The sequence below is a fragment of the Heterodontus francisci genome, chromosome 8 (assembly GCF_036365525.1).
Source record: "Heterodontus francisci isolate sHetFra1 chromosome 8, sHetFra1.hap1, whole genome shotgun sequence".
In the NCBI taxonomy this organism is placed as follows: Eukaryota; Metazoa; Chordata; class Chondrichthyes; order Heterodontiformes; family Heterodontidae; genus Heterodontus; species Heterodontus francisci.
This window is the reverse complement of record NC_090378.1, coordinates 118629733-118650668: the sequence shown is the minus strand read 5'-3', so window position 1 is coordinate 118650668 and position 20936 is coordinate 118629733. Positions and strand designations below refer to the sequence as shown.

The following is a 20936-nucleotide window of genomic DNA, read 5'->3' as shown; positions in this document are numbered from 1 at the left end:
CCCCTCCTTGATACATTCCATTTGCTAATTGAAGGGACAGGCAATTAGTAATTCACCTCCAGCTGGCAGTGAGCTGAAGTAAACCAAACTGATCGAGACCTTCATTCTTTATCCCTCCATGTGGTGAAGTACATGGGTCTCCAAACACCACTCCCCCATCATGAACTACAGGTTATCAAGTGAGGAATTACAGGGCTGGTTTCAACACTCCATATGACACAGTACATTAGTGCTGTATAGCAGTGTGCCAATTGTGTGTGAAATAATGATTTCAAACTCCCACTGCAAGTAGTACATATCACGGAATCTTTAGTAAATGGATACTTGGGACTGCTATTTGAGATTTTATAGAAGCACTGCACAGAAAGCATCTGTTAACAGCAATTGTGCCAGACATGAGGTGGAACAGAAGCTCTGAGGGTTAGATGGGGCAAGCTCCATTTACATGCACATCACCTCAAACAAGGATGCAAAACTACAGAATCATCACAATGTCACCACACTTTAGGAAGGATATCCAGGCCTTAGAGAGGGTGCAGAAGAGATTGACTAGAATGGCACCAGCTCTGTGGAGAGACTGGAGAAGCTGGGGTTGTCCTCCTTAGAGCAGAGAAGGTTAAGAAAAGACTTGGTAGATGTGTTCAAAATTATGTTTTGATAAGAGTAATAATGGATAGTTCACCCAGTGTGTGCCAGATATGCTCAACTCCTCCTTTGGACATCAGGGAACGAAAATAGGGACTATACCAGGGGAACAGCCAGAATAAAGAGAGAGTAAAGGGAAGACAGTTAGGAGTTTAAAAATTCAGTTGTAAATGACTTGATGGTAAGTTTCTTCCAAAGGACAGAGGAAGAAGGAAATCTGATGGGAAAGAGATAGGAGATTAAGGGTGGCGAAGAATACAAGAGTCGGAAACAAGCAAGAGAACAGGAAGAGAGACCATCGGAGATGGCAAGGCCATCAACATGGATAGAAGAGGTTAAGTGAAGACAGGAGGGCAATAAATTGAAAGAGAAGCAAGGAGAGGCAAGAACATTTTTGAAATCAATAGGGAACAATATTCATCAGTGCAAAGACTAAGGGAGGAAAGGAAGGAGATCTTGGGGAAAAACTCAAGATGGGATAGACAATGAGAACTTTAAACTAGAGGTGAGGGAGTAGAAAGCAATGAGAAGATTAAAGGAAGCGAAGGGATTTGAGAGTAGGGGGGAAGAAACCAAGCTGTGCCTTAGTGACAAGGACCAGACCATCATCACAGTGATTTATGAAAGTACAGCCACTTTCATTAGGGGGAAAAGAGTCACCATCTTTAAGCTAAAGATTTAGTCATAGCCAGGATGTCAATGTAATTATTCAAAATAAGGTTGTGAATTGCAAGCATCTGGTTCCTGATTTAATAGGCATTCTGGAAGAAAATGTGGAGCGGGATGATGATTGATCCGCAGGCAGAGTCCAACAGAAGTGGTGTGAGTGGGCCAGGAAGGAGATGGGTAATGTTCATCACAGGGTAGAAAGTTGAAGATGGGGCAATTGGGGTTTCTGTTCATGGGTCGGCAGCGACAGGCATCTTCGTGGGTCCATCAGAGAATGTCAAGAGAAGCACAGATGGTACAGAATGGAATCACAGAAAGGTTACAGCACAGGAGGCTGCTATTCGGCCCTGTGTCGGCATTCTGCAACAGCAATTTAGCTAGTCCCATTCCCCAGCCCTTTCCCATGGCCCTGCAATTTTTTTCTCTTCAGGTACCTATCCATTTCCCTTTCGAAAGACATGATTTGAATCTGCCTTCACCACCCTTTCAGGCAGAGCATTCCAGATTGTAACCACTATGCATTTAATATATAGATCATATGGAATATTTCAAAAACTAGTTCTGGACTCCAGTGCCGAGGTTTCACCATTACAGCAAGTTGTCTTTGGTAATTAGCTAGCTTCTTTCTTCTTTGGCCTCCTTGTCTCGAGAGACAATGGGTAAGCGCCTGGAGGTGGTCAGTGGTTTGTGCAGCAGCGCCTGGAGTGGCTATAAAGGCCAATTCTTACTAAACAAATAATTAGAAAACGTACTGCACCTTTTTGGTTTTTTTGGTTTTTGAAGGTTTAAGCCTGGAATGGGAGAAGAATAGAAAGGTAAAGGAGCAATTATCGTTTGGGGTAGGGATTGGGTGGGAGTAGCAGCCAACATGCGCACGTGAACAACACCAAAGGACTTTGGCTTACATAAGTATGGCAGAGCTAATGGTAATCTACTTTCCAAACAATGCCTATGCTTCCCAAAGCTGTCAAGTATTGTTAAATGCCATGACTTCCTCCCCTTCAACAAACGTAATCCTTTTAAGCACATTTCCCATCATTAATCTCACTCCTCAGGCAATCTCTTTCCAATTACATATCATTACTTTCACTGTGTAAAATTGGGAATTAAAAGACCCTCAGGGGAAGGATGAATAAGTTTTTGGGCTGGATTGAGAAATTCAGTAACTCCTCGACCTTTTTTGATAGCTGCAATATCATTTTGTTATCAAAATCAAATTCATAAAGCAATGGCAGAAGCCCACAAATTCACACACACTTTTGGCCTGATGCTTTTATTTATTTATTTAGAGATACAGAACTGAAACAGGTCCTTCGGCCCACCGAGTCTGTGCCGACCAAGAACCACCCATTTATACTAACCCTACAGTAATCCCATATTCCCTACCACCTACCTACACTAGGGGCAATTTACAATGGCCAAATAACTTATCACCTGCAAGTCTTTGGCAGTGGGAGGAAACCGGAGCAACCGGCGAAAACCCACGCGGTCACAGGGAGAACTTGCAAACTCCACACAGGCAGTACCCAGAATTGAACCCGGGTCCCTGGAGCGGTGAGGCTGCGGTGCTAACCACTGCGCCACCCTGTGCACATTTTTAAGCTGGAGCACTGAATTAGAACCACACAGAAAACTTGCTAATGGTGTGAGGATGTACATTTTGTAAGGTGAAAATCCCTCCCGACTCAGAGGTTAACAGTAAGTTTTGTTAGTGCGTACAGGCCTGTGCATAAAACAGAACCACACACAAGCAGCCCATAAAATCGTGCAAGATTCAAATTAATGCATTCAAATTGGAGACTTGCTGCAAAGGTCAAGCTCCAATACTCACCTGATCTGTGGAATAATATCTTTCTATTACTCTTATGGCAGCAGATATCAACAGGCATCGTGAAGAACAGTTTCAGATAGTCTTTGGATATATGTAGGCTTGACTGTTTAAGTCATTTCACATGAAAAGCTACTCAAGTCTCTTGACAAATGAAAGCTTATTAAGTGTTTGATTTCCATGACCATTAACCAAACAACAAGGCTTTTTTCAACATAGTTATGTCAAAGTTTATCCTCAAGATTAAGCTTCATTAATTTCCCAGAATTCTTGTTCAAACTCCAAACTCTGTCTCTAAGATAAATATTTTTGAAATATTCTTTCACCATTTCCCCTAAAAGGCAACTGGACTTACTCACAGATTCACTGGGGAAAATTGATGGACAGAGAGATTTGGGTGTTCAGGTCCATTGTTCCCTGAAGGTGGCAACGCAGGTCAATAGAGTGGTCAAGAAGGCATACGGCATGCTTTCCTTCATCGGACGGGGTATTGAGTACAAGAGTTGGCAGGTCATGTTACAGTTGTATAAGACTTTGGTTCGGCCACATTTGGAATACTGCGTGCAGTTCTGAACAAAGAACAAAGAACAAAGAAAATTACAGCACAGGAACAGGCCCTTCGACCCTCCAAGCCTGCGCCGATCCAGATCCTCTATCTAAACATGTCGCCTATTTTCTAAGGGTCTGTATCTCTTTTCTTCCTGCCCATTCATGTATCTGTCTCGATACATCTTAAAAGGCGCCATCGTGCCCGCATCTACCACCTCCGCTGGCAACGCGTTCCAGGCACCCACCACCCTCTGCGTAAAGAACTTTCCACGCATATCCCCCCTAAACTTTTCCCCTTTCACTTTGAACTCGTGTCCTCTAGTAATTGAATCCCCCACTCTGGGGAAAAAGCCTCTTGCTATCCACCCTGTCTATACCTCTCATGATTTTGTACACCTCAATCAGGTCCCCCCTCAACCTCCGTCTTTCCAATGAAAATAATCCTAATCTACTCAACCTCTCTTCATAGCTAGCGCCCTCCATACCAGGCAACATCCTGGTGAACCTCCTCTGCACCCTCTCCAAAGCATCCACATCCTTTTGGTAATGTGGCGACCAGAACTGCACGCAGTATTCCAAATGTGGCCGAACCAAAGTCCTATACAACTGTAACAAGACCTGCCAACTCTTGTACTCAATACCCCGTCCGATGAAGGAAAGCATGCCGTATGCCTTCTTGACCACTCTATTTACCTGCGTTGCCACCTTCAGGGAACAGTGGACCTGAACACCCAAATCTCTCTGGACATCAATTTTCCCCAGGACTTTTCCATTTACTGTATAGTTCACTCTTGAATTGGATCTTCCAAAATGCATCACCTCGCATTTGCCCTGATTGAACTCCATCTGCCATTTCTCTGCCCAACTCTCCAGTCTATCTATATTCTGCTGTATTCTCTTTCAGTCCCCTTCACTATCTGCTACTCCACCAATCTTAGTGTCGTCTGCAAACTTGCTAATCAGTCCACCTATACTTTCCTCCAAATCATTAATATATATCACAAACAACAGTGGTCCCAGCACGGATCCCTGTGGAACACCACTGGTCACCCGTCTCCATTTTGAGAAACTCCCCTCTACTGCTACTCTCTGTCTCCTGTTGCCAAGCCAGTTCTTTATCCATCTAGCTAGTACACCTTGGACCCCATGCGCCTTCACTTTCTCCATCAGCCTGCCATGGGGAACCTTATCAAACGCCTTACTGAAGTCCATGTATATGACATCGACAGCCCTTCCCTCATCAATCAACTTTGTCACTTCCTCAAAGAATTCTATTAAGTTGGTAAGACATGACCTTCCCTGCACAAAACCATGTTGCCTATCACTGATAAGCCCATTTTCTTCCAAATGGGAATAGATCCTATCCCTCATGATCTTCTCCAGCAGCTTCCCTACCACTGACGTCAGGCTCACCGGTCTATAATTACCTGGATTATCCCTGCTACCCTTCTTAAACATGGGGACAACATTAGCAATTCTCCAGTCCTCCGGGACCTCACCCGTGTTTAAGGTTGCTACAAAGATATCTGTTAAGGCCCCAGCTATTTCCTCTCTCGCTTCCCTCAGTAACCTGGGATAGATCCCATCCGGACCTGGCGACTTGTCCACCTTAATGCCCTTTAGAATACCCAACAGTTCCTCCCTCCTTATGCCGACTTGACCTAGAGTAATCAAACATCTGTTCCTAACCTCAACATCCGTCATGTCCCTCTCCTCGGTGAATACCGATGCAAAGTACTCGTTTAGAATCTCACCCATTTTCTCTGAGTCCAAGCACAACATTCCTCCTTTGTCCTTTAGTGGGCCAATCCTTTCTCTAGTTACCCTCTTTCTCCTTATATATGAATAAAAGGCTTCTTTAACCCTGTTTGCTAAAGATATTTCATGACCCCTTTTAGCCCTCTTAATTCCTCGTTTCAGATTGGTCCTACATTCCCGATATTCTTTCAAAGCTTCGTCTTTCATCAGCCGCCTAGACCTTATGTATGCTTCCTTTTTCCTCTTAGCTAGTCTCACAATTTCACCCGTCATCCATGGTTCCCTAATCTTGCCATTTCTATCCCTCATTTTCACAGGAACATGTCTCTCCTGCATGCTAATCAACCTCTCTTTAAAAGCCTCCCACATATCACATGTGGATTTACCTTCAAACAGCTGCTCCCAATCTACATTCCCCAGCTCCTGCCGAATTTTGGTATAGTTGGCCTTCCCCCAATTTAGCACTCTTCCTTTCGGACCACTCTCTTCTGGTCGCCACATTACCAAAAGGATGTAGATGCTTTGGAGAGGGTGCAGAGGAGGTTCACCAGGATGTTGCCTGGTATGGAGGGCGCTAGCTATGAAGAGAGGTTAAGTAGATTAGGATTATTTTCATTAGAAAGACGGAGGTTGAGGGGGGACCTGATTGAGGTGTACAAAATCATGAGAGGTATAGACAGGGTGGATAGCAAGAAGCTTTTTCCCCAGAGTGGGGGATTCAATCACTAGGGCTCACGAGTTCAAAGTGAGAGGGGAAAAGTTTAGGGGGGATATGCGTGGAAAGTTCTTTACGCAGAGGGTGGTGGGTGCCTGGAACGCGTTGCCAGCGGAGGTGGTAGACGCAGGCACGATAGCGTCTTTTAAGATGTATCTAGACAGATACAGGAATGGGCAGGAAGCAAAGAGATACAGACCCTTAGAAAATAGGCGACAGGTTTAGATAGAGGATCTGGATCGGCGCAGGCTTGGAGGGCCGAAGGGCCTGTTACTGTGCTGTAATTTTCTTTGTTCTTTTTAATCGCCCATCACAACCTATGCAATGATATGGGGGAAGAGATATACAGTGCCGCATTGGACAAGGGCTTCTTGCTTTGAATAACTACAATAAGTTTTTGCATGATTCTGCTCAGGCTTGAGCCCAAGAATAAACCAAGATAGGTCTGTGCAAAGGTTCAACAGGAACTCAGTTGTGAAATGTATTAGGACAAAAAACAGCTGGTATTCAGAATGGCTTTCCAGAACTGAAGAGTATTGTTTTTAATTTCATGAAAATATCAAAATTCCCCAAAAAAACAGTCATTTAAAGCAGAAATAAAAAGCATCAAATTAGCAATTGTCCTTACATAAGAAAAAGTTTGCCTTAATGACGTAAATCTGACAATACCACCAGTAAAATCTGTATGTATCGCCACTTCCCCACCCATAGGCAAAGTGAGTTCTTCATTAGTGAAAGTCTTCACTTTCACAATCCAATTCCATGAGGGCTGGGCCAGGGCAGTGAAGCAAAGGGTGCTGACACAAATGACAAGGAAAGAAAAAAATGACTGCTAGACTTCTCACGGAGGCCTGCTTGGAGGGCATTTGGTGAGGTCACGTTTGGACTTGGCTGCCCATTCCTGGGATCAAATGTACCACCACCTTGGAGCACGTGCCACTGGCTTTGGGAAAGGAGGAGTTAAGTGGGATGTTACATATTGTATCTTGGCAATGTCAGCTCTCTCTCCTCTCCAACATCGGATGGGCTGCAATGTAATAGGTTAGGTTTGCCAGGTTTTCACAACAGTAGACATTATAAGAAGCACCAATAGATAAGTGTGCATTGTATTACTTTTCATCCATGTGACTGCGCATCTTCTTCAGTTTTTGCATGATGCTGTTGGTCTCACTCCCAGAGATAGAAACAGGGGAGGGGCTCCGTATCTCCACATCTGTCAGCAAGGGGCTGGAAGCGTGGCTCACTTTGGAAACATACTCTACCTCATATTGTTCTGTGCTCCGCTGCTCCTAAAATGATTAAAAAAAAATTAAGAAGAGCTTGAGCCCGAGAATAAACCAAGATAGGTCTGTGGAAAGGTTCAACAGGAACTCAGTTGTGAAATGTATTAGGACAAAAAGCAGCTGGGATTCAGAATGGCTTTCCAGAACTGAAGAGTATGCTTATCCATCGCAAGTAGAGAGAGTTTTTTGTTGTTTGAGGACAGGAAGTCTAACACATAAGGAATGAACAGTTGTGCGCATGCACACAGCATTTGCAGTAACTGTGATCAGTTCTGGGCACTGCACCTCAGGAAGGATATACTGGCCTTGGAGAGGGGGCAGTGCAGATTCACAGGAATGATGCCAGGGCTAAAAGGGTTAAATTATGACTCGGCCTGTATTCCTTTGAGTATGGAAGGTTAAGGTTTATGAATAAAGGTGTTGATATGATCAGAGGAACTATTTTCTCTGGTGTGGGAGACCAGAACAAGGGGACGTAATCTTACAATTATTGAAATTAGTGCTAGGCTGTTCAGGAATCACTTCTTTCACACAAAGGGTAGTGGAGATCCCCAAATCTTGCTCCCTACAAAGAAAAATCCTTGAGGCTGGGGATGACTTGAAAATTTCAAAACTGAGATTGTTAGTTTTTTGGCTAAGGGTACTTATTAAGGGCTACAAAACCAAGGTCAGTAAGATGAAGGCAAAGTCAAAATACTTTCTTGGACACCAACAATTATGATTAGGCATGCAGTTGTAAGTCCAAAGGTTTTGCCTTTATAGAAGATTACATGTAAACATGTTATCATTTTAGTAAAATTACTGAGGCGCTGAAGTTGGCATTCCTCACCATCAGACTAACCTGCACTTCTATTTTTCCCAGTAAAATGTTAACATTTTCATTTGTATTGTAATCCTAATGTCGAATACAAACTATGCTGAATAGAAAGCTTTCATTGTACATGATCACCCCCATTAATGCTCATGCGCAAGTAGTTCTTTATTTTCAGAGTAACCATGTATGGAACAGTTTAAGAGTGTACATCTTCCACGCATTGTGTAAAAGGTGGAATACTGACCAGCTTGCTTTCTCCAGCTGATTTGAGTTTCTCCTGTATTTTGATAGTGGTCTGGCGCATGCGTCGAATCTTCTGCTGCTGTTTCAGGATCAGCTGCCTCTCCTTGTGAGCAGCCCTGTTGGCTTCTTGTAGACGTTTGATTTCAGCCTGTAGTAAAAGTTGCGGGGGGGGGGCAAGGTTTTACGTCAGAAAACGAGAGACAAAGCAAAACAAGGCAAAGGGATGTCAACGGTCAACAAATGGCTTGTTGCATATTGACCAGGGTCAAAAGTCATGAGATCAGGCTACACAACTCCAAAGCCTGCTGCGTTACAAGCTACACAGACCAACACATCAAGGTGGAATTATGATCTTTTACAACAGGTAATGCTTGTTCATAGTGCAAACTTCATCTTTTAGATGAAATTTGTGTGTAGGACTAACCCAAACAGATCAGTAGGTGCCAGATGAAAAATTGACCTGAAACATTAACTCTTTTCCTCTTTTCACAGATGCTGTCTAACATTGAGTGTTTCCAGTGTCTAGTTTTAGTTCAGCAGGTCCCAAGTTTTCTTCTTGGTCTGTGGCAAGTTATAACTCATCTGGGCTGTTGAAATCTGAAAATTATCCTCAGTCCCCTTCTGCTTAGGGATGGGGTGGGAGGAAAGGAGCAGGATAAACAGCCAGAATTCCCATTGCTGAGAACTGCCTTGTGGCTCCTGCTGGGAAGTGTGCCAATGTTGACTGAACACAGGATGTGACCTGTCCGTGATGGGCTCCACAAGGCAAAAAACCAGGTCTGTGTGAAGCTACCTGCAGACTGGCAGCACCTGTGCCAACCACGTACCAGCAACAATCAGCACCTTCAGAGCTGAGGGGAGCAAAGTCTGTTTGATGGGAGAGGTTAGGCCTTGGTGTACAGGGCACAATTTCAAAGTTTGCAGATGATACCAAACTTGGAAGCATTGTGAAGTGTGAGGAGGATAGTGTAGAACTTCAAAAGGACGAGACATGTTGGTGGAAGAGGCAGACAGGTGGCAGATGAAGTTCAGTGCAGAGAAATGTGAAGTGATTCATTTTGGTAGGAAGAACATGGAGACACAATATAAAATAAAGGGTACAATTCTAAAGCGGGTGCAGGAGCAGAGGGGCATAGGTGTACATGTGCATGTGAAGGTGGCAGGACAGGTTGAGAGAGTATTTAAAAAAACAGACAGTATCCTGGGCTTTGTTAATAGGGGCATAGAATACAAAAGCAAGGAAATTATGTTGAACTTGTATAAGACCCTTGTTCGGCATCAGCTGGAGTATTGTGTCCAATACTGGGCGCCGCACTCGTGAAAATACCTGAGGGCATTGAAGAGAGTACATAAAAGATTCACGAGAATGGTTCCAGGGATGAGGAATTTCAGTTATGAAGATAGATTGGAGAAGTTAGGACTATTTTCCTTGGGGAAGAGAAGGCTGAGAGGTGGTTTGATTGAGTATTCAACATCATGAGGGGTCTGGACAGAGTAGATAGAGAGAAACTGTTCCCATTCCTGAAAGGATTGCGAATGAGAGGGCACAGATTTAAAGTAATGTGTAAGAGGAGCAAAAGTGACATGAGGAAAAGCTTTTCATGCATGAGTGGTTAAGACCTGGAATGCACTGTCTGAGAACGTGGTGGAGGCAGGTTCAATTGAAGCCTTCAAAAGGGAATTAGTAGTTATATAAAAAGAAAGAATGTGCAGGGTTATGGGAGAAGGCAGGGGAATGGAACTGAGGGAGTTACTCTTTCAGAGACCCTGTGCGGACATGATGGGCCAAATGGCCTCCTTCTGTGCTGCAACAATTCTGCGATTCTGTAATTCTCTGTGAAAAATACCTCATTGGCTGCAAAACGTTTTTGGGATATCCTGAGGTCATGAAAGGTGCTATATAAATGCAAGCCTTTCTTTACAATGAAACCTCTGTGATAAGTTCCTCCCGCTAAGTTCCTCTGATGTGCAGCAAGGTTGGTAGAATGTCACCTATATTACACAGCAGGATTTACAATGAAGCATATTGAACATTCTTTAGTTGGGGTGGTGTGGATGGGTGTATATATAACACCTCGCTCCTGAAAGAAAAAGATCTCTGAAATGTCCAGAGTTATTTCCGACATTGGAGTAGGTGCGAATGTTATCAAAACAAGCAAGTCGATTAAAAGCCACTTTGCAGATGTTCTGGAAGATTTGGTTTTCTGTCATCAACAGTGGACAGATCGCAATGACTCCTTAGTCTGCTGACCCAGACATTTCAGGTGAGTATAGAGATTTAGTAACAGTCTCCGATTACAACAACAAAAACACAGCAAACTGCACTGGACTGATTACTCAGAAAACATTACAACAGCTCAATAGAATACCTTGAATGACTGCAATCATCGTCTGGAACGCTTGACTTTAAAGCACATTGTCTTCTCAATATTGTATTCTGAAAAGGAAAAGACGACTGAAAATAAATAAGAGGTATGCGACAAGGGAATATATTCACCAGAAATAACTAAATATTGATTTTCCTCTCTTTAGTGCAATACAGTTCCACAGGAACTAGTTTCCAATATCAACCATAAAGCCCAGGTGATCTTGGACAGTGAAGTCAGCAATTCAAGCAGGAGTCTCTGGATTGCAGCATGGTTGGTTTCCTGGCCAACTTTCCTCTCCCTATCCCAGAAATGCCGAGACTAATTCAAGGACTTTTATTGTTATTTCAGTGAACAGTAGCTACCTCAGCAGTCACTGGGCCTTTGTAGATTGTATAACTCCTTTCACTTACCCTCCCTTACACCTCTGAAGTGCCTTAGGATGGTTCTCTACATTAAAAGGTGCTAAATAATTGCAAGTTTATGTAGCTCACTGGATAACCCTCCTGAGATGGAGGCTTGGGGGTAAACACTCCAACATTTTTGACCTCAGAATGTCCCAAAGCACTTTTCAGCCAATCAAGTACTTTTAGAAGTGTAGTCATTAAATGTAGGAAACACAGGAGTCAATTTATGCCCAGCAAGGTCTCACTAAGAACAATGAAATAATGACCAGTTCATCTGATTTTGAAGGTGTTGGTTGAGGAATAAATCTTGTTCAGGACACAAGATGCTTCCCTGCTCTTCCATCAAATAGTGCCATGGCATCTTTTACACTCTCCTGAGAGCATGGACAAAAAGAAACTTTCAAACAATAGAGACTGAAATCAACTGTATAAATGTGATTTGGAGAAGTAAAACTTTAAATGATTCTATTCTCTAAATCCTGCCTGAAAAGTGGCAAGAGATTAGTGTACGATTGTTGTGAAAAGAACAGGCATCAGTGCAGCTACGGATGTAACAAACAACGTGGACAAAAGGGAACTTGCAGTTTTGGTGTACTTGAATTTCCAAAAGGCATTAAATAGGCCACCACATCAAAGGTTACGACACAAAATAAGAGTTCATGGTGGAGGGGGTAACATATTAGCATGGACAGAGGATTGGCTAGCTAACAGGGAGCAGAGAGTAGGAATAAATGGGTCATTTTCAGTTTGGCAGGATGTGACTAGTGGAGTGCCAGGGGGATCAGTGTTGGGGCCTCAACTATTTACAATCCACATCAATAACCTGGATGTAGGGACCGAATCTGTGAGAGCTAAATTTGCAGATAACACAAAGATAGCTCGGAAGGTAAGTTGTCAAGAGACCATAAAGGTGGAATTTTATGCTGGCGGTGAGGGGCTCGACATTAGGGGAAACTGACACTGAAATCCCTACATCACCTCTTGTGCAGAAGGCACGCCGAATTTAGTGCCAATCAGACAGTTAACTTGACTGCGGACGGCCATCCGTACGATTTAGGACCCCGTCGTTGAAAGTCCCAATCTTGCCGAGCTGCTGGCCAATCAGAGGCCACCAGCTGCAGTGCCGCCATGGAGGTGGTGACTGCTGCTATAGCTGCAGTCACCAGACATTGAGAAGCGGCGCTGGAACCAGGCTCAAAGTAGGTCAGGGCGGGAGGACTCTCGCAGGGTGGGGGTCACAGGGGTGGAGGGTCAGCAGCAAGGGCAGGATGGTGGTCTTCAGTGGGCCCTCCTTCCTGATGACAGGTCCCTCATTCAGGCACTGAGTGATTTTGAATGAGGGACTCCCACCACTGCACCCCACCCCCGCCCCCCCACCTTGCAGCTGGGAAACAGCCAGCATGGTTTTTCACGCCGTGTTTCCCGTGTGGTGACAGGGCTGCCCGTCACACGGGTAATTGCGGCTGCGACAAGAGGTCGTCCTCAATTGAGGGTTAGTTACCTAGTTAAGGGTCACAATTGGCAGTGGGGCGGGAAGGCCGTTCACAGACCTTCCCGTCTGGACTAAATTTGAGTGGAAGCTGGATGGTGGCGAAGTCCCCTCGCCTCTAAACCACCGCAGGGGAGTGCATGAAATCCCCGCCCCCTCGAGAGTCTACAAAGAGATATGGGTAGGTTAAGTGAGTGGGCAAAGGTTTGGCAGACGGAGTATAATATGGGAAAATATGAACTTGCCCACTTTGGCAGGAAGAATAGAAAAGTAGAATATTATTTAAATGGAGAGAAACTGCAGTGTTATGCAGTACAGAGGGGTCTGCGTGTCCTGGTACTTGAATCACAAAAGGTTAGTATCCAGGCACAGCAAGTTATTAGGAAGGCAAATGGAATGTTGTCATTTATTGCAAGGGGAATAGAATATAAAAGTCGGGAAGTTTTGCTACAGCTGTGCAGTGTCTGAGTAAGACCACAACTGGAGTACTGTGTCCAATTTTGGTCTCCTTACTTAAGAAAGGATGAAATTGCATTAGAAGCAGTTAAGAGAAGGTTCACTTGACTGAATGTTCACACATTGGCGTTTAGAAGAATTACAGGTGATGTTATTGAAACATATATGATCCTGAGAGGACTTGACAGGGTGGATACTGGAAGGATGTTTCTCCTTATGGGTGAGACTAGAAGTAGTGGACACAGTTTAAAAATGAGGGGTCTCCCATTTAAGACAGAGATGAGAAGAAATCTTATCTCTCAGAGAGTCGTTCGTCTGTGGAATTTGCTTCCTCAGAGAGCAGTAGAGGCTGGGTCATTGAACTTATTCAAGGCTGAGTTAGATAGATTTTTGATAGACAAGGGAGTCAAGTGCTTTGGGGGGCAGACAGGAAGTGGAGTTGAGGCCACATTCAGATAAGTCATGATCTTATCAAATGGAGGAGCAGTCTCAAGGGGCTGAATGGCCTACTCCTGTTCCTGATTCACATGTTCATATGTTTGACAGGGACACCAGGGGGAGAACCTGCCTGATAGGCAATAACAGTGTAGGATTTTGAGTCAGTGGACACGAACTACAGGCCTAGCCAGTGACGCGCCCACATCCCACGAACGAATAAAAAAAAATTCATTCTAGTCTCCCAACCCCCATGAAAATTCTTATAGATGGTCAGTCAAGATGCCAAAACCAAACTTTATCACAGGGACTGAAAATCGGCAATTACTGCCTTTAAGTTTGTTTGTGCTGCATTGTTTCATGAGCCAATTCAGTCATACCTTTTAAAGGGGAATTGGCTGTACACTTGAAAAGGAAAAATCTGCAGGGCTATGGGGAAAGAACAGGGAATTAGACCAATTGGCTATTTCTCTCAAAAAGCTGGCAGTGCTCCAATGGGCCGAATGGCCTCTTCCTGCGCTGTATGACTCGAAGAAAACCGGAGGTGCATTACCTTTAGCGGAGTCATGTGGGGATAGAGAGCAGCAAGCGCTTGGTGGTGGGGTAAGGGTGGGTTGGGGGTGGGTGGGGGAGCAAGGAGGCGGACAATCCCAACATGATACCAGCTGTTTATCACGATTATTCTACCTGTACCAGTAACATGAAGGTGACTTTGAATTGTCATACAAAATTCTACTGCAGGGAAGTCATTTTCAAAAGTAGAAGAAATCCTTTCTCATCATGAAACCAGTGCAACACTTTGATAATAGATTATTTTTTCTTCCGTTCCAGCCAATTTTCCTCCCTCCACTCAAAGAAAAGGTTGACTCTTTGTGTATTCACAGTTCCATATACCTGTAGCTTTGAGGCACTTCTCCAAAGCAGCCATTTGTGTTTGAGCCAGGACAGTGAATGCTCGCAGCCTAACTGACCGCACAGAGAGCAGAGGGGGGAAGCAAGAGAGAGATCACCAACCCAACTGAACCCAAACCAGTGTCATACACACACATGGATGTCACTAGATAGCAATCAGGAGCAAGGGCCATGATCATTTTGCCCTCCCTAATTAGAGGGTAGGTGAGGCCAATTGTGGCAATCCCACCACCATGCCAGCTGAGATTAACTAACATAGCAAAGAATGCAAATTGAATCTGGAACCATCCTGCACTGCACTGAGTACTGCTGGAGGACACAGTGTGAAGAAGAGAGTTTGGTAAGGAGGGGAGCTATAAATTAATTAAGAAAAAATAAATTAAATTAACACAATAATAATGGCTGGAAAGGTGATGTATCGTGGATGTAGTATGTGGAAGCTCCTGGACGCCACGGCAATCCATGGCTGCAGTAAGTGTCTGTGGCTTGAGGAGCCTCGGTTCAGAGTAGCTGAGCTGGAGCCGGAGCTGTAGGCACTGTGATGCATCAGGGAGGGGGAAAAGTATCTGAACACTTTGTTCCAGAAGGTAGTCACACCTGTCAGGATAGGGTCATTTGTTTTGGTCACTGCTCAGGGTCAGGAGGGTGTGACTGCAAATCAGGCAGGTAAAGTTACAAAAATTGGTGGTGTCGTAAATAGTGAAGAGGAAAGCCTCAGAATACATAGAACATAGGATGATATAGATGGACGATATAGATGGGCTGGTAAGATGGGCAGAGAAGTGGCAAATGGAATTTAATCCTCAGAAGTGTGAGGCATTTTGGGGGGACTAACAAGGCAAGTGAATATACAATAGATGGTAGGACCCTTGGAAGTACAGAGGGTCAGAGGAACCTTGGTGCACTTGTCCATAGATCACTGAAGGCAGCAGCACAGGTAGATAAGGTGGTTAGGAAGGCACACAGGATACTTGTCTTTATTAGCCGAGGCATAGAATATAAGAGCAGAGAGGTTATGATGGAGCTGTAAAAACACTAGTTGGGCCACAGCTGGAGTACTGTGTACAGTTCGAGGCAACACACTGTAGGAAGGATGTGATTGCACTGGAAAGGGTGCAGAGGAGATTCACCAGGATGTTGCCTGGGCTGGAGCATTTCAGCTATGAAGAGAGACTGGATAGGCTAGGGTTGTTTTCCTTACTGCAGAGAAGACTGAGGGGGGAACCTGACTGAGGTGTACAATATTATGAGGGGCATTGATAGGATAGGTAGGATGAAACTTTTTCCCTTCATGGAGGGGTCAATAACCAGGGGGCATAGATTTAAGGTAAGTGGTTGGAGGTTTGTAGGGGATTTGAGGAAAATGTTTTTCAACCAGAGGGTGGTTGGAGTTGGGAACACAGTGCCTGAGGGGTGGTAGAGGCAGGAACCCTCACAAAATTTAAGAAGTATTTAGATGAGCACTTGAAATGCCATAGCATACAAGGCAAATGGCCAAGTGCTGGAAAGTGGGATTAGAATAGATAGGTGCTTGATGGCCGTCACAGACACGATGGGCCGAATGGCCTGTTTCTGTGCTGTATAACTCTGACTCTATGACTCTAAATTCAAAAACTCAGGTTTCCCAGCAGGTTCGTCATGTGACTAGTTGATTTGACCATGTCTGTTTGTATATTTGGTCATTTTAGCAGTCAACCTGGAATATGAGCTCCCTCACCTTCAACGTCTGGTGATCAAAAGTCAATTGTGGGTTGAATGTGTTAGGGAGTGGCTGCTTTGTCCTTCGAAACACTGTCTGTTAATATGCAAATATCTTCTCCAGCTACGGCTGATGTGTTTAACATGTCCTTTCTCACCTCCAGTAACAGCTTAAATTCAATGTTCATGACAAAATTAATGTGCCTCATTCTTGGCAGGTGGGGACCTAGCATGAAACTTCACTACTGGTATCAGCAAAAGTGACCACGTAGCTGTTGGACCAGAGTAAAAACCCAATTGGTTCACTAAAGTTCTTTAGGAAAAGAAACCTGACATCCTTACCTGGCCTGGCCCATGCAGGGTCAACCCTTAACAGCCCTCTGAAGAAGCTTAGCAAGCCACTCAATTCTATCAAACTGTGATAAAAAAGGCAGCCAGCACCGATCTTCTCAGGGAGAACTGGGGACAGGGAATAAATTCTGGCCTTGCCAGCAATACTCATATCCCGAGAATGGATGAAAAAAACATTTTTTTTCAGCTATTCAGCCTATCCAACAATGGTGCAAACCCACAAACTTTTCTCCTGTGATTTGTTCTACCATCTGAACCTTGTAGCAAATTACAGTCCTATTACTCCTAGCCATTCATAATTCTAGATCTGGATTACAGTTATATGCTTCATCCAATCAAAATGAATGTGTAAATAACAATGTACATTTCCTCTGCTTGGTGTTGGTGATCCTGGACAATGCCAATATTTATTTGTTTACTTAGAGATACAGCACTGAAACTGGCCCTTTGGCCCACTGAGTCTGTGCTGACCAACAACCACCCATTTATACTAATCCTACAGTAATCCCATATTCCCTACCACCTACCCACACTAGGGGCAATTTACAACAGCCAATTTACCTATCACCTGCAAGTCTTTGGCTGTGAGAGGAAACCAGAGCACCAAGTGAAAACCCATGCGGTCATAGGGAGAACTTGCAAACTCCGCACAAGCAGTACCCAGAATCGAACCCGGGCCCCTGGAGCTGTGAGGCTGCGGTGCTAACCACTGCACCACTGTGCCGCCCCAATGTTTTATGGTCGGCATCCTGCAAATTTTGGCTTTGTTCTGAGAAATCAAAACTCAGACAAACCGGGTTAAGCTGCAAACTCAGTCAAGCTTGACACTACCCAAAGCACCCAAAAAGGGAACAGTGAATGCACTGACTAAGCAAGATTACACGATGAGGAGAGTAACCTTTCATGCAGTTGTGACTACCATTCAGTATTGAAAACCCTGGAATATATGTGAATAAGTCACCTTGGCAGAATTCTACTTAAATTACTGGACAACATGGAGAACATTAACCGAACCCCAAACTCTAATGCAATGCTTGTCTGCTGTTGATATGTTTTGCACGTCAGCCTTTTCGAAACAAGGCTGGGCTTTGTACAGGATGGAGGATTGAACCGTCACCAGTGTTTGCAGGCTAGCCACAGACTTGATGAAGATTGTGTGCTTGTGAATCAGTTGAAAGAGAAAATAAACCTTTGTTACGTACGATCATGTCGACTAATTGCGATTGAATTGGCTCGGGTTCTTCCATGGTCCTTTGTAACAAGTGAACCGCCTGCCATCCAGTCACTGGCTAGACGATGAATACTTCAACAAACGTGTTTCGATTGGCCTTTGAATGCTTCAGCAGACTTTTCCTGCCTTCTCTCTTATTATTCCAGTGGTTTAATCTCTTCTGCATGCACTGAATCAGACTTGCCTTCAACGAAGGACAACTGCAAGAAATTAGGAAAACGTTTATCATTGCCATTGATGTTGCACTTGTTTTGAATTCATGTTCAGCTTTATATTGAACTCTTATTTTGTATATTGTTATGAGTCCATATTTATTGTTAAAACTTGGAATCTATATTTTAAAACTGAACTTTGGGTGTTTTTTTTTTGAAAGGCAGTTCAACAAAAGGTTGACCAGTAAACAAGTTCTTACTGGAAAGCATGTGAATACACAAAGAGACACTAGATGGCCAAACCAGCTAGTCATAAGTAAATAGCGTGAGTTCGCTGCTCATAACCACTCACATCTGCATGTTTCATGCATTGAGAGCTCACCTCCCTGAACCAGACTACCTGACCATTATTGATAGCCGTATCCTAGAAATCAAGGCCAGTGATTGGGTAACAGCAGCGTTGCCACATTTTTGCATCAGCTGATCAGAACAGAGTAACAAAGCCACATAAACTTCAATAGCCTAGTTGCTGTTTACAAAATATTATTGTGAACTATTTTCATTCTTCAAGGTCATTTTTTCTTCTTCGAGTCAGAGAGTTATACTGCACAGAAACAGGCCCTTCACCCCATCGTGTCTGTGCCGGCCATCAAGCACCGAACTATTCTAATTCCATTTTCTAGCACTTGGCACCAGCCTGGAATGCTATGGCGTTTCAAGTGCTCATATAAATACTTCTTAAATGTTGTGAGGGTCCCTGCCTCTACCACCTCTTCAGGCAGTGCATTCCAGATTCCAACCACCCTATGAGTGAAAATTTTTTTCCTCAAATCCCCTCTAAACCTCCTGCCCCTTACCTTAAATCTATGCCCCCTGGTTATTGACCCCTCCGCTAAGGGAATAAGTTTCTTCCTATCCAACCTATCAATGCCCCTCATAATTTTGTATACCTCAATTATGTCCCCCATCAGCCTTCTCTGCTCTAAGGAAAACAACCCTAGCCTTTTCAGTCTCTCTTCATAGCTGAAATGCTCCAGCCCAAGCAACATCCTGGTAAATCTCCTCTGCACCCTCTCCAGTGCAATCACATCCTTCCTATAGTGTGTTGCCCAGAACTGTACACAGTACTCCAGTTGTGGCCTGACTCGTGTTTTATACAGCTTCCTGATTTGTACCAGTGTTCACCACGAAGTTCTTTTTTTTAAATGTATTTATCGTCATGCAGAAAATGACAGTGGGCATATCCAAAGAATATCTGGTGCAGTCAGTATGATTTTCAAACCCCGCCCAACCCTCTTGCACCCGCCCCCCTATCCCCTCCATTTTAGTGGAAGAGTCAAAAAGGTATTCACCCAAGTGGTGATCTGAACAATCTGATTTCAAACTTCTTGCGTGGCCAGCTTCCACATTCCCTATTTTGTAATGTCTGCCCCCAGCCCATGCTGAAATGTCTGGCTTCATTTGCTGTTGCCTTTGGCATCTCCTCAATTTTCCTTGTATCCCCATCTACTCTCCTTCCCAATATCTATGTGTATCTATCTATCTCCTATCACCACTAGCTTGATCAGATTCAAAGTTGGTGTTCCGAAGGCTGCTGTAATTCGAATCCCTAAGCTCTAACCAAACGAGAGTTTTTCAAAAAGTTTGAAACAATCTTTCCACTCAAGAAATCCAAATGAGTGACCTTTTCTACGATTGACTCGAGTGTTTTAAACACTACCAATTATTAGTAAATAAGTGAATAAGTTGATTTTTCTTTGAATTTGTAACATTGTATTCTTCTTCTCACTCTCCCTCTAATTTTCAACCATTAAAATGTATCCCTCTTATCTTGATTAAATTTATCAATGTGGAATGCTTTGGTCTAGATTTCCATGTTTTATACAATGGAGGCATTTTACTGGTGCTAGAATAATGGAATTCTGTGTTGGTGTTCCTATAATGGTGGAGTAGTTCCCAGACTTTCAATGAATTAATTTGGCATGTTCTGCCAGAAACAAAATTGTATTGTTGGCTGATTTTGTTGCTTCATGACATCCTGAAACACTTTATAGCTAATGGATTGCTTTCAAATCGCAGCCATTTATGTAGGCAGATGTGGCTGTCAATTTGTGTCGGCTTGAATTATATGCTGAACTCCATACAGAGGATTCAACCCACAAAAAAATGCTACCAACAGTCCCAAACTGACATTAAGACAACATCATTGTTTGTAAAACTGAGCTCTTCATCTGTGATCTATCATCCCAATAAATTTAACAATAGTAAATGCAAGAAGTTACTGCCCTTAGAAAGGACTCACTATTGTCTCGTTAAAAATCTTCAGCACAATAAATACTAAAAGTAGAACTGAGATTACTACCCTCCAGTGTTAGAATTAGCAGATATCCAAACAATCCTAAAGTGGAATCATTAAATGCAAATTTGTTTTTGTTCAGTAATGTATGACATAATATTAGTATTTACAGACCTCTGAGCTCAGACATCCTCATCCAGAGGATTGAAGTTGATAGCTGCAGTGGCGATCCATGTGACACATCCTGCTCCATATGGAAATGAGGCAATGAATTTATTAGGTAGTGAAGGTAACCCATGACAGGTGATGTCGGTGAGTTCTCAGCATTTCCATAATGAGTACATACCCATCATCTATGTTCGATAGTGGGGCTCGCCAAGAGTTACAATTACAAATTAAGATAAAGGTTATTTTTTCAATCCTCAGGCTAGGCCTGGCTGCATTCAGGTTTTTATCTATGTATTGGATATTTCTCTGCTATAAATTCTTTTCAACATTTGATGAGTAGAATTTCATAAACAGAATTAAATATTAAGACAATTAGGCGAGATTGACCTGCAAAAGACTTGAAGAACAATTCTTTTCAATAAAAATGGCAAACACCCTCTCTGGTTATTGAAATAATGGAATGAAGTGGTT

At 43.5% G+C, this 20936-nt stretch overlaps 1 protein-coding gene across 1 annotated transcript in view; it reads right to left on the bottom strand.

The window, feature by feature from the left end:
• The window catches only part of LOC137372595 (centrosome-associated protein 350-like), a 65016-nt gene that overhangs the window by 23602 nt on the left and 20478 nt on the right, over nucleotides 1-20936 (bottom strand). Inside the window, exons 2-5 of the mRNA XM_068036535.1 lie at nucleotides 17821-18049; nucleotides 10874-10941; nucleotides 8506-8652; nucleotides 7278-7453 (exon numbers count right to left, since the gene is read on the bottom strand). Of these exons, the coding sequence (XP_067892636.1) occupies nucleotides 7278-7453; nucleotides 8506-8565 (236 nt within the window). The 5' untranslated portion in view covers nucleotides 8566-8652; nucleotides 10874-10941; nucleotides 17821-18049. The remainder of the gene's footprint in view (nucleotides 1-7277; nucleotides 7454-8505; nucleotides 8653-10873; nucleotides 10942-17820; nucleotides 18050-20936) is intronic.